At 31.6% G+C, this 14,913-nt stretch overlaps 1 protein-coding gene across 1 annotated transcript in view; it reads right to left on the reverse strand.

Moving 5' to 3' along the window:
• LOC114327199 (ATP-binding cassette sub-family C member 4) overlaps nucleotides 1-14,913 on the reverse strand; it is a 194,685-nt gene that overhangs the window by 19,249 nt on the left and 160,523 nt on the right. The window contains exons 11-12 of the mRNA XM_050660972.1: nucleotides 7,471-7,732; nucleotides 600-799 (exon numbers count right to left, since the gene is read on the reverse strand). Coding sequence (XP_050516929.1) covers nucleotides 600-799; nucleotides 7,471-7,732 — 462 coding nt within the window. The remainder of the gene's footprint in view (nucleotides 1-599; nucleotides 800-7,470; nucleotides 7,733-14,913) is intronic.

Below are 14,913 nucleotides of genomic sequence, written 5' to 3' on the forward strand. Positions count from 1 at the left end.
ATAAACTTAACTTAAAAATCGAGTTTCCTGCATCAAAAAACACTTGAGGTCTTACTGCTCCGGCACAGAGTACTCAAATGAGGTGGAAATGAATACACACGACTGTTGGTGGTAAAGGGACACTAATTTTAACATTGTTTAATAGTTAGCAGCAGACAGTTAGAAGAATTAAGGGGTACCCGGTTTTATCAACCTACCTGGTTTTGTCCAACTCTCCCCTATTTATATTCGTTATATTCGTGAATTCTCGCATTTAAAATAATGTATTTATTTTACATAGCGATCGATAATATAGTTTTGATCGCTATGTAAAATAAATACATTATTTTAAATGCGAGAATTCACGAATATAACGAATATAAATACCAGCGAGCAATGGTCGGAGCGAGGATAAAATAAATACCATTGCTCTCCGTAGTGAGCAAACCCTTAAAATGTCACCAAACCTTGACAATGTTTCAAGGAGGAGGACTTAATTAGAACCTTTAAATATGTGCTTATTAAAATTAATTAGTAAGTACTTTAAATGCTTCTAAAAGTAGGCAACCATTTATACAGCAAATCTGTTGAAACTAAATGCGAGAAAATGATTAACTTACCTGAAAATAATATCGGATCTTGTGGAATAATACCTATGCTGGATCGTAAATACTTCAAACATAAATTCTTAATATCTTCATTGTCGATTAAAATACGACCCTTAATATTATAAAGCCTGAACAATACTGAAATAATAGACGATTTTCCAGCGCCTGTACGTCCAACAATTCCAATTTTTTCTTTGCTTTTAATGGTAAAACTGTAAAATATAAATATGGTTCGAATATTTTGATTTATTTTTAAAAATAATATTTTCGATATTTTGGTATGTTTAAAAATTGTTTAACCCTACACTCTTTTAGTATGTACACAGAAGCAGTAGAAAAATATGCTAAATTTATACTAATACATACGATTGTCAATATGTCCCAGGCCAAGCCATGAGATAGCATATTTAATAAATTTTTCACATGACTTTTCGGTAGTCATAAACTTCAAAAGCACACTGCCAAAACTTTTTGTCATTCAGATCATTATTTACCAAAGTGCTTGAAGTGACTCTACTTTTTAGATTTTTATAAACGATGGATTCCAAGAAGAAACCCGTCTAAACTGAGCAATGGCTCAATAAGTGTTACCCAGACCCTGCTCCATAGTTTATTACCATTAAAAGATGGAATGCTGAGTTTAAGAGCGGTCGTAACTACATCAATAATTATGCTGAGCACTCTGTAAACTAAATGCTGCAGTTATTTCCGAAAGCACCGAAAAAATTCTAAAACTTATTATGGAAAGCAGCAAAGTGAAATAACAAGAAACATCTGTCACAACAAAGTTATCAAAGGATAAAGTTTTGACTATTATACATAAACATTTGGATATGGAAAAACTGTTTTCCAAATTGGTGCCAAGTTTTCTCACACTCAACTGATGAATATATGCGCTATTAGAAAATTTTTCATCAAAATAATTCAGAGTATTTGCATCGATGGATCAAAAATTTATCCATCACTTCACTCAGGATTCAAATCAGCATTCACCTGAGTGGACACAAAAAAATGGTAAAAAAGATAAATACGCAAGCGAGAAAATTTTACAAATCATTGTCAAAAGGATTGTATAGTATAAAATTGTAGTATAAAATAGTATAAAAAAGGAGTAAAAATGAGTAAAAATTACTAAACTCAGAAAACCTTAATATTTGGATCATATTATAGTCGGCGAGAAGAAATGTGCATCACGTATGGATAGGATATGCAAGCAAATACTCAACTCTGACAAACGAAGACAGGAGATTCCTCAGATAATTTTAAGCCAATTTAACTAAACTCACCTAGTCCGAAAATGCTTTCTAAGGGAGCTAGAGCTCTTTGAAAATGGCATCTTGTAATTAGTTTTTCTTGAATACCTCCAGAACGCTTCTATTTAGAAAAACAAAATTTGGTGCGCTTATTTATCTTCTAGAGATAAATCGATTCCATCCATTGCTAATTTCTAATACCTGTCATAGGCGTCCGTTTTGGGTAGGGAAACGGCTATTTTATCGCATAGCTTTTTTATCTTTAACTTTTAGACATTTTTGACTCTGGATTATTAAATTGTGAGATGTTTTAGTACTAAAAGGTACTTTTGTTTTAAGTTGATATGATACACTGTTTTCTAGAAAAATCGATTTGAATATTTTTCGTTATTTGAATTTGAAAAAAAAAAAATTAAAACAAAAATTCAAAAAAAGGTATATTTTTACAACAACATCAAGAGTAACTGTTAGTACTAGAATACCTCATAATTTAATATTCTAGTGTCAAAAATGCTTAAAAATTAAAGACAAAAAGGTATGCGATACAATGACCGCGTTTATCTACCCAAAATGGACGCATATGACCGGTACTAGAAATTCGCAATTAACAAAATCGATTCATCTCTGGAATATAAATAAACGTACCAGTTTTCGTTTTTCTAAATATTTTTAAAAACATTTTTTTTTAATTCAAAAAACGAAAAATTTTCAAATTTATTTTTTTAGAAAACGGTGTATTCTATCGACTTAACACAAGAGTCCCGGTTATTTCTAGAATACCTCACAATTTAATAATCGACAGTCAAAAATGCTTAAAAATTAAAGACAAAAAGTTATGCGATAAAAATAACCGTTTCCCTCCCCAAAATAGATTTATCTCTGTAAGGTAAATATGCGTACCAATTTTCGTTGTTCTAAATAGAAGCGTTCTGGAGGTATTTAAGAAAAACTAATTACCAGAAGCCATCTTCAAATAGCTCTAGCTCCATTAGGAAGCATTGTCGGACTAGGTGAATTGGGTTAAATTGTCTTAAAATTATCTGAGGAATCTTCAGTCTTCATTTGTTGACAGTTTCTGGACACCTTGTATTTATAAGGAAACAGAAACCAGGACATACGTAGAGTAACTTGCCTAGAAATCTAAAGGTGGTTTGGTTGCAGTTCGGTGAAGCTCTGGAAATACGTGACCCGTCAAAATAGCCCGGTCAAAACAGCCCCGTCAAAAAAGCCCCGTCAAAATAGCCTCAACACAAAATAGCCTCGACAAAATAGCCCGCACACAAAATAGCCCCGACAAAATAGCCCGCACACAAAATAGCCCCGGTCAAAACAGCCCCGGCTAAAATAGCCCCGGCTAAAACAGCCTCTTATAAACAATTACATAATTATTTATACAAGGTGTCCAAAAACTTTTTTTTAATTTAAATTATTTGACAAAAAGGAAGAATGTATTTAATTTATTTAATTTAAAATGCATTTTACTGTTGCCCGAAAACAGAAAAAAATGTTTATATCATAAATTAACATTGATTTTTGCTTAACTTTATTGTTCAAATTTCCAAGAGGCAGGAAAGACAGGACTCGAGTTCTCTGAAAAGACAATTTTTATTTAATGTGGTTAAGATAAACATCTGAATAGAGGGTAATTACCATTTCCGAAAAAATGTATTTTTAAGGAATTATTTCATGATGAATTCTGAAGGGAGCTTTTTTCCGGGGCTATTTTGTCGGGGCTATTTTGTCGGGGCTATTTTGTCGGCGGGCTATTATTCCGCGGCGATTTTGTCTGCAGGCTATTTTGTCGGAGCTATTTTGTGTGCGGGATATTATGTCGGGGCTATTTTGTCGGAGCTTTTTTGACGGGGCTATTTTGACGGGGTACCCTGGAAATACGGCTAATAAACGATGATTTCCATCCTCCGAAAGAGAAATTAATCTAAAGAATAAGGAGTAGGTACATTTTGTTCCTATGTTAAGGCATTTGTGTAGATTATGTTTTCTATTGTATACTATTCATATAAGATATTACAACACAATTAGATTTTTAAGGCAATGTTATTAACCCTTAAGTACTACCTTAAGTCTCTCAGACGGCATCGTTTGTTGAAAGTGGGATATTTCCCTTCCTAGAAAAATTTGAAGGTCATCCGTTTATGACTTTTCAAGTTGGGTTGTTATTTACTATGGTAGGGGAGCCCAAGCGGGGATTTTTGCAGTTACTCGAGCGCGTCAGATTATCATATGGAGAGAAACCTGGTACCCTGCAGATGTACCTCTACCATATATTGGCTTTTAACACAGGGGCGTTCGTTAAGGGGGGCCCGAAAAACAAAATCTATCCTTAAAAAAACTCGAAATTGTCAGATTAAGATAAGGTAAGTTGAGTACATGCGAAAGAGTATATATTTCAAAAATCTGACGATTTGAGCCGGGCGTAAGGAAATGGGGGAGTCCCAAAGTTTCACAAGAAAAAAGCGAATATTTCTCGAAATGGATGACAGATCGAAAAACTAAAAAGTACGTGCTCAATTTTTTTGAAAATCTATCGAATGATACGGAGACGACTTCCCACGGAGAGGGGTGGGGGGTAAATTTAATATTTTAAATACGAATACCGCGATATTTCGCGAAATGAATATCAGATCGAAAAACTGTAAAATATACTTATTTAATATTTTTGAAAAATCTATCGAATGGTACCAAACACGACCCCCCACGGGGGTGGGGTGGGGGGTTACTTTAAATTCTTTAATAAGAGCCCCCACTTTTTATTGCAGATTTTGATTCCGTATGAAAAAATAAGAAACTTTTATTCGAAACATTTTTTCGAATTATGCACAGATGGCGTTATAATCGGAAAAAACAATTGTTGAAAATGGAAAGTTAAATTAAAAAATGGCAAGCGCCCACTAAAATGGAAAACATTACTTAACTTTTTTTGGTTTTAGGACCTACTCTTTACAACCCAATAGGTCCCCAAAGCGCTCGAGTGACTGCACATTTAGCATACTTTGCTCCCCTACCACTAGTATTGAATTCGGCAATTTGATGCAGGTTGTTATTCGAAAGATATTTAGACTCAAAGTGTGATTTACGTCTGATAGTCGGGGTGTTAGTGTTTGTGCCCAGTTCGTCATTAAACCTAATGTGCCCCAGTTCGCCAAAAAGTTTAAATAAGGGTACAAAGACTATGAGGAAACTCTTTTGAAATGATTTGATGAGGTAGAAGATGACATAAGCGAAGTGGTGTCAATTTGTGATGAAAATGTTGCCACTGACTACCATTGCTACACTGTACAAATTTTAGTGCCTGTCAGTTTTTTTTTGTTTTAATATTTTTTAAAATTTTAGATATTTATTTTCATGTTTACTACTCTTTGTTTAACTTGATTATAAATTTTTATCAAGATTCTTTAATTTGTTTTATTTTTATCACACTTTTTTTCAGGAATAAAAAGTCACACAAACAATCCTTCCATTCTTGTTATAATCTTTTTGTATTTTAATAAATACAGAAAAACTGGATCAATTATTGTATTTTTTAGATAAGTAATACTTTCAGTAAGTCATCGAAATATTTTTAGCATTATAATATTTAACAAAAGAAAAATAACCAGTAAAATGTGAAACCCGTCTTAGCCCAGTCGGGATACCATTTGACCTTGCATAAGAAGCTGCCCCAAATTTTACTTTTCTAATCTTTAGGGGGGGTCAATAGTAGTATAAATTTAAAATCTCGACTGAATTTAACCGTTGCGTTAGCCGCCATCTTGATTTTAAACGAGAACCGTTTTTGCTTAATATCACCGCCATTTTCAACTTTTCGACAAAAAATATACAAACTGAAATTGTTGAAAATGCGATTTTCTATAATTTCGTGTATTATAATTTTTTTTGCGGTCCATATTTTCCGAAGTATGGGGAACACAGTGACAGTTAAAGCATAATTATTGATTTATTGAATTATCTCGTTTATTATTACTTTTACAACAAATTTTAACCTATACAAAAATAAAGAGAATTAAATTTTGTACAATTTTGTTCTTTCATTTTTTTGATAAAATCAATATTTAAGGTAGTACGTATGTGCTAAAGGCGGGAGCGTAAGACCCGATTGATTTTAAATCAATTTTTTTTGTTCAATATCTTCTCCATTTTCAACTTTTCGACAAAAAGTGTAAGGACTGAAATTGTTGCAATTACGATTTACTACAATTTTTCGAGAGAACCAGTGGCGGGTCTAAGAGGGGGGGAAATGGGAAAACTCCCCCCAACGGGGTCCAAAATTAAAAAGAAATTGTTGAAATACTAAAATATGTTAGCTGACATGAAACTGAATTATCGACAGACAAATTCAACCAATAAAACCAGCTACTTAGAAAAATTAAGTGAACTCAATGAATATAAGTTATTATTTATGTCTTTTATGTACTTAGTTTGGTTGGTGTTTCATTGGAAGTTTCAAAAATTGTATAAAATATAATTCTCTTTAATTTTGTTTCTCTACAATTATGTCGTAAAGTTAATAATAAATGAGACAATTCAATAATTATTCTTCCCCTTCGCTTCCATTATTTTCCTCCTCAACTCGGAGAATATTGATCGCATAAAAAAATTGTGGAAAAGAAATTGTAGGAAATTGCGTTTCGAACAATTTTAGTTCCTACCGTTTTTGTCGAAAAGTTGAAAATGGCGGAGATATTAGGCAACAACGGTTCTCCTTTAAAATCAATATGGCCGCTAATGCAACCGCGAAATTCAGTCGAGATTTTAAATTTACACTACTATTGATCTCCCCTAAAGGAGAATTATAAAATTTGGGGCAGCTCGGAAAAAAGATTCAATTCAGTAATTATGCTCCCCCCACCACTTTTTACTATTTTCCCACTTAACTCGGAAAATATCAACTGCATGAAAAAAATTGTTAAAAAGAAATTGTAGGAAATCATATTTGGAACAATTTAAGTTGAAAATGGCGTAGATATTGAACAAAAACAATTGCTACAAAATCAATCAGGTCTTACTCTCGCGCCATTATCGCATACATACTACCTTAAATATTAACTTTAGATAAAAAATGAAAGAAACTAAAATTGTGTAGAATTCAATTCTCTCTATTTTTGTATAGAAACATTTTTGTCCTAAAACTAACAATAAACGAGATAATTAAATAATTATGCTCTATTTATATATAACTGTCACTATTTTCCGCTATACCTCGGAAAATATCGATGGCACGAAAGAATTGTAAAAATAGAAATGATAGAAAATTACATTTTCAACAATTTTGGTTGTTATAATTTTTGACGAAAAGTTGAAAATGGCGGAGATATTGAGCAAAAACGGTTCTCGTTTAAAATCAAGATGGCGGCTAACGCAACGGCAGCATTCAGTCTAGATTTTAAATTTACACTACTATTGCCCCCCCCCTAAAGAATAGAAAAATAAAATTTGGGGCAGCTCCTAATGCAAGGTTAGGCCTATTATTCGTCTAACCCGACTGGACTATCTGTCAGGCGGTTAGTTAGTGTTTGCGCCATTGATTTAAGATGTTAGTACTTAAGGGTTAAGGAACAAAATGTTATAACAAGGAGAAAATCAAATCCTTAGAAATAAGATAAGACAGTTACCTAATATTTTTTAATACTCTTTGTTCCGATGAGTTGTAAACTAAAGAGACGTTTTCGTACTTTATTTCTCCAAACGATGGCCAATTTTTCAACGTACGTCCTTGCAATTTATCTTCAGATTCAATGTCGGTATATTCTAAAACTCTTTCTATACCTGTCATGTTATTTTCTATTTCGGTATATTGCCTAATAACATATTGTAGAAAACCCGTAAGTAACATAGCCTGAGTTATTGCTAATCCAACGTCACCAGCTTGAGCATCTAAAACGTAATATACAGCTAAATATTCATTAATAATATAATTTGCGTAATATTACGTTTGTTCTAGCAAACAGTCAAACTAGTCAGAAACCGTCAGCAAACAGTTGGCCAGTGAGAGAACATAATACAGTCACCAGTGCTATCCCCTCTGCTCGTGCTGGTCCACTATTCGCTGATGGTTTCAAACCGTTTGAAACTGATGCTAGAACAAACCTATTAAAAACGAAAGGCTAGTAAGTTAAAGAACTTTCGATGAAGATCCATAGGCTCGGATGAGTAGGGCATGTTATACGCAGTAACAACAATCGCCTTTCGAAATCGTTTTTTGGGAAAGGCCAGATGGGAGAGGTTCTGTAGGACGGCCTAGAAGAAGGTGGAAATAGGCAGTCAGAGGAGATCTGAAAAAAGATGAAAGTAAGACAATGGTAAATAGTGGCATAAAACCGACAAAGCATGGCAGGCAATAGCCCAAATAACAATTTCATGTTCTTAGTAGATTCATAGAACATACTTTTCAGAAAAAGTATATACTGAGAATATGCGTAATTACCATTGCGAATGTGCAGAGCATATACTGAGTATATACTATATTACAGTACTTAAACGTTCTATGTATATACTTAGAATGTACTACCGCACTTCTTTTCAGTATATACCAAGAACATACTTTTTAGAACATTCCAAGGACGTGCTATAAACCTTCTATTTATATACTTAGAAATTATGTATGTTCTTTAGTCCTAGTACTTTATCATTCGTCTTCATCCTTATCCATCCAAATAATGCCTGTTTTCGTTTTCATATTTTACCGCTGTTTCCTATCCCTGATCCATTCAGGTAAGAAATGGTCAGAATAAGACGGGGGATATGTATTGTGGAATAACAACATCGGTGGTTAGTGTTGCCAAACGGAGGGAAATTTTCCTTTTTGCGGGAATTTTCAACTTAAAAGGTGATAAAGGGAAAAAAGTTGACTCAAACGGGAATTTATTGTTCCAGTCCAAATTGTAAAATATTAAAAAAATCAAAATATTTGAAAATAATTAAACATATCTTCTCAGATTTTGTAAAACGGAGGGAATTTTTTTTATAAAAGTGGGAATTTTTAAGGTAAGTTGACGGAAGAAGCTTACTCGACGGTTGGCAACACCAAAGCTTTTGGTTGTGGGTTTTGGAACGTTTTGGTTCTGTAATGACCCATATTGAATTGAATGTACCTAAATTGAAATTCCAACGATGTAAAAATACTCATAATAAACTCGAAATTGTAAAGTCATTTCCATTATACAAACGAATTTTTAGTAATAAACGTTAATACAATTAATGCTTGAAATACTTTTTTACCATACAAACAATTTTGAAATGAAATTCTTCCAATACTACCTCCATACATAAATTTTATTAATTATTCTAAAAAATAACCAAGTTGATAATCTGTAAGGCTAATATTATACTTCTTATACATACATATTATTTTTAAGATATTTTAAAAGTATCTATATACTTATAAGTATGTGCTAAGAATATTCGATAAAGGTATATTCTAAGAATAAACTTTTACTAATATTCCGACATACTACGTACACGAATGTACTCAGTATATTCGGTACGAGAATATTCTTTGAAGTATGTGCAAAGAACATGAAATTTAGAATGTTTTTTAAGGTACATGCTATGCTTGTACTACGTATACACTAAAAAGAATATACTCCGACGAATGTTGGTAGTATATGCTTTCAACATGATGCGAGCATCATACATCATTGTTATGTGGGAGTAAACGCGGCAAAGATTCATGAAGAGTTTTAACGCCAGTGATGATGGTATGGATTAAAATAGGTTTTGTAGCATCAAATGGAGTGAAGCGTAGATGTAATCTGTTCCCCACTTTATCAAAAATATACCTCAAAAGTTCTTTAAATAGATGGCAAAAAATGTATAACAACGGAGATACCATTCGCTAACACTATGATATATTGTTCTGAAGCTATTTCCTTGTGGAATTTTTATAATTAAGTATTTTCTATGGAAAATAAGCCACAATTTTACTAAAAAATGAATTTATTAATAGACGGAGAGCTAGAGGCGAGAAATCATCGTCATAAGTAATATGGAGTTTGGCATGTGAAATGTGTCTATTGTATATTGATAATTATGACCCCTTTCAGGCTGACACCTCAGTGGATACAGGAAGTAGCAATAAGGGATGAAAGGGGAAAGTTGGTGCAGTCATTAAATGTTTTCACCTTCTATTTTGTTAAACCTCCATCGATTTGCATGAAAATTGGTGAGTAGTTAGAGCATAACTCAAGAAAAAAAAACTGATATGGTGCCAACGTGCGCTTTTACTCTGGGGGTGGATGCCACCCCTTCTCGGGGGTGAAAACTATTTTATTAAAAATAACCCCACTAATCGATAGAGGGACAAATTTTAAGCAACATTTGTTACTTTTAATTTTTAAAATAAATCAATACTTTTTGAGTTATTAAAGATCAAAGATTTGAATTTTTCGTGAAATATATACATGATATAAAGCGGTTTTTCGTGAATAATTCAAAAACTGTAAGCTTTATAAAAATAGTTATGATTACCAAAATTGAAGAAAATAAAAAATAAAAGAGATTTGTTATTCGAAAAACCTTTGAGAATTAATAAAAAGTGAGTTATAGGTGATGGAATATATATTTTTTTCGGCTAGTACCCAAATCTAAGTATTCAAGCTCAAATAAAGGGAAAACGGTGCATTTTATAAAATATATTTACTGAACACTTGTCACAGTACTCAAGAATACCTATCAAGTGAGCTCCAGATGAAGTTTATAACATCAAAGCTAAGCAAGTGATGATGAAAATAAGAGAACCGTTTCGAGTTTTTAGGAAAAAGTGAAAATTGAAACATACGCTATTTATATATTTATTTTCAAAAATTTGTTAACAGAATAATTTTTAAAGGAATTTCGGGAATGAAGTTAGGATTATAATTTATTATCAAGTTCGTTTTATTACAATTTAAATATAACAATTTAAAAATGCGAGCATTATTATAACGAAAACTTTGTTTTTTATGTATTTAAATTCCTAATATGGAAAATTGCTATTATGAAAAGTTGTTTAGAATTAAAAATTATGTTTAATGTGTAATTATATCCTAATATTTAAATATTGTGAGCTGTAAAGGCACTTTACCGAGCGAATTTCTTGAGCGAAATTCATATTTTTTACACATTGACTAAAATCGATACAATTTTATATAATCTTATGTTTATGATTGCATCTTGGATTTTAGACCGTGCAGATCTTTTTATGAAGAATAATTTTTGTTCGTAAAATTAATAATAAAAGAGTTATAAATGAAAATGATGATTGGTAGGTATCTCTAATTTGAGAAAAAAAAATTAAATATTTTCTTTTTATTAGAAGAATATAGATATTAGTTACATTGTTATAATAATTATTTAATTATAATAATAACAACCATTGCATATATTAGATCACAGTTTTTAATTCCAAACAATTTTTCGTAGTAACAATAATTTACAACAGTGTGAAAAAAGGTACTTTAATCTTGAGCGAAATTCATATTTTTCAAAATACCTCCTATAATATAGATAAAATTTGCTATCTGATGATTGAATCGTAGGTTTTAGACGATGCAGAATTTTTATGAATTATAACTTTATTTTGTAACATTAAAAATAAAAAAGTGTCCCGTAATATATGTGTCCAACTTAAGTAGACACACTGTATATTATACAATATAATATACATAATACATAAATCATTGGGTAGACAGCACCAAAAATTTGTAACCTGCCATTTAACATTACTTATATTAAAATTAATAAGTAATATTTATTTATTTGATATTTGAATTCTTTTACAGTTTATATGTAAGTAATATATTTTTGAAATAATATGTATGTTACTAAAATATTATTTTTATATTATTTCGATATTTAATCGAATTTTTTCTATCGATATAAACTTAGTGGCGGTTCTAGCCAGGGGCAGGGGGGCAGCTGCCCCCCTTCAGTTTTTACAGTACTTTTGTACTATAATTTTCATTAAAAAGGCACGTTATCTTGTTTATTCACCGGTTGTGTTCCCTTGCCCCCCACTTTTTTTGGTCTAGATCCGCCCCTGTATAAACTGAATATGTACAGAAACTGAGGGTGTCCAATAATGGGCACATTTGACATAATATTCAAATACATTTTTGCTATATTTTATATAAATGTCTTAAAACAATTTTAAAAACTTATATAAATAATATAATAATTAAGCTCCAAATTTTTGGAGCCTAAACTTTGAAAAATGTTTGTAGCATAATGTTTAATGGTATCAACTTTTCCGGGAGCTCATTTGATACATATTTCTAAGTACTTTGACAAGTTTTCAGTAAATATATTTTATAAAATGCACCGTTTTTCCCGTTATTTTAGCTTGAATACATAGATTTGGGTACTAGCCGAAAAAAAATATACGTTCCATCACCTATAAGTCACTTTTTATTAATTCTCAAAGGTTTTTCGAATAAGAAATCTCTTTTATTTTTTATTATCTTAAATTTTGGTAATCATAACTATTTTGATATTGAATTATTTACGAAAAACCGCTTTACATCATGCATTTATTTCACGAAAAATTCAAATTTTTGATCTTTAATAACTCAAAAAGTATTGATTTATTTTAATAATTAGAGGTAATAAATTTTGCTTAAAATTTGTCCCTCTATCGATTAGTAGGGTTATTTTTAATAAAATAGTTTTCACCTCTGAGAAGGGGTGGCATCCACCCCCAGGGTAAAAGCGCACGTTGGCACCATATCAGTTTTATTTCTTGAGGTATGCTCTAACTACTCACCAATTTTCATGTAAATCGATGGAGGTTTAACAAAATAGGAGGTGAAAACCTTTAATGACTGCGTTAACTTTCCCCTTACATCCCTTATTGTTACTCCCTATATCCACTGAGGTGTCAGCCTGAAAGGGATCATAATTATCAACATACAATAGACACATTTAACATGCCAAACTCCATATTACTTATGACGATGATTTCTCGCCTCTAGCTCTTAGACTATAACGTTTCGAAGCCCAAATCGGGTTTTGGAAAATTGAAACGTTAATAAATTCATTTTTTAGTAAAATTGTGGCTTATTTCCCATAGAAAATACTTAACTATGATATATACGCTCAAGTTTGCAGACGATCAAGTAAAAGTGGCTCAAGATTATGACAATTTAAACTATATGGATTAAAAATTGATTGAATAGTATGATATACCCGTATGGGTTTTAGTCAATAAAAAGAAAACCGAATACCTATGAATTGAATGACAACAAAACAAAGAATGAATGAACAACGATTACCAGAGGAAATACTAAAATGGCAACCAGAATAAAAAAGAAAACGAAGTAGACAGAGAAAAAGATGGATAAAAGGAATAGACAAAGAGCTGAGAGAAAGAAACATAGAAGAGGATCTACGGAACAATCAGACGAAGTGGTGATTGGAAGCTGGAGAAAGGCATAGCACGATATAAACTGACATGATGTAGTATTCGTAATGACATAGAAATATTTGCTTCCAAAACCGCTAACCTTCAATCTAAACTAATTGTTTTGTTACAATCACCTACCTGATTTTAACGCAAAGGTTGGGGACAAGAAAGTAGAATGTACAGGAGGATATGGTCTGAGTAACACAAACGAAAGGGGTAACAGGCTTATCGAGTTTTGCCAAAACAATAATTTTGTCATAACTAATATATTGTTTAAAATGCCAAAGAGAAGACTATATACCAGGAAGTGACCAGCAGATCAAGCAGGGAGAATTATAAGAAACCAAATAGATTATAGAATTTTTATTAATTAGACAAAGATACAAGAACGCAATTATATCTGCAAAAACCTATCCAAGTGCCGACATAGGATAAGATCACAACCCAGTAGTGACCAAAATTAGGCTCAAAATGAAAATAATAAAGCAAATAACAACAGATGTAAACATAAAACAACGCCTGACAGATGAAATCAATAACCGATTAGTTAATGAATGTTAAAAAATACATTCTGCAAAATACTGAAACGGAGACAAAAATGATTATTAATAGACACAGAAATAGATAAAAGTCAAAAAGAAATTCTGACACCAACCAGATACAAAAAGAAACAATGGATGACGGACAAAATCTTAGATTTAATGGAAGAAAAACGTCAACATAAAAACAAAGATAAATCAGATGTACAAAAATGGGGATAAACAAATAAAATCGAAAATTAAGTAGGCAATATAGCAATGGTTAAAAGAACAATGCGCAGAAATAAAAGAACACCAGAAAAGACATGATAGTTTTAACAGACATAAAAAAATTAAAAAATTAACTCAGAACAACAAAAAAAGAAAACCGGGTATACTAAACAATATAAATGGGAAACTTGTGTTGAGTACTACCAAAAAATTAAAGAGATGGACAGAATACATAAATGAATTGTTCAAAGACAATAGAACAGAGCAGATGGAAGTCAAAGTAGAAGATGATAAGGTTTTAAATATATATTAAATGAGAAAATTAAATCGGCATTAAAAAACAGCAAAAATGATAAAGCAGTAGGTCCAGACCAAATCACCGTAGAAAGCTGAAACCTGATGAATGATAAAACCTGAGAAATTATCGTAGACTTGTTTAACACAGTGTACAAAACAGGAAACAATGGTTATTCTCTACATTTTGTGTTATCGTCTATTGCAGTGAATACAGAACAATATCAGTAATCAATCACATCCTCAAATTATTCTTGAAAATAGTACATGGTCGTATAATTAAAAAAAACTGAAAGAAGGAATAGAGAGGCGTTATTTGCTTTAGCTCAAAGATGCATGGATATAAATGAAGATGTGCATGTTTGTTACGTTGATTGTGAGAAAGCATCAAAATAAGACACGAAAAATTAGTCCAAATTCTAAAGACAAAAAACATAGCAAAAGAGACTTACGAATAATAACAAAGCTTTACTGCAATCAAAGAGCACAAATTGTAATAGATAAAGAACCCAGTCTAGAAATAGAAATCAGGAGAGGAGGTAGGCAGTGATGTATTATGTCTCCATTACTCTTTAATGTATATACTGAAGCCATTTTTGAAGAAGAATTACTATCTCAAAGTGAGGAATAATAAT

The sequence above is a fragment of the Diabrotica virgifera genome, chromosome 9, assembly GCF_917563875.1.
Source record: "Diabrotica virgifera virgifera chromosome 9, PGI_DIABVI_V3a".
Lineage (NCBI taxonomy): Eukaryota > Metazoa > Arthropoda > Insecta > Coleoptera > Chrysomelidae > Diabrotica > Diabrotica virgifera.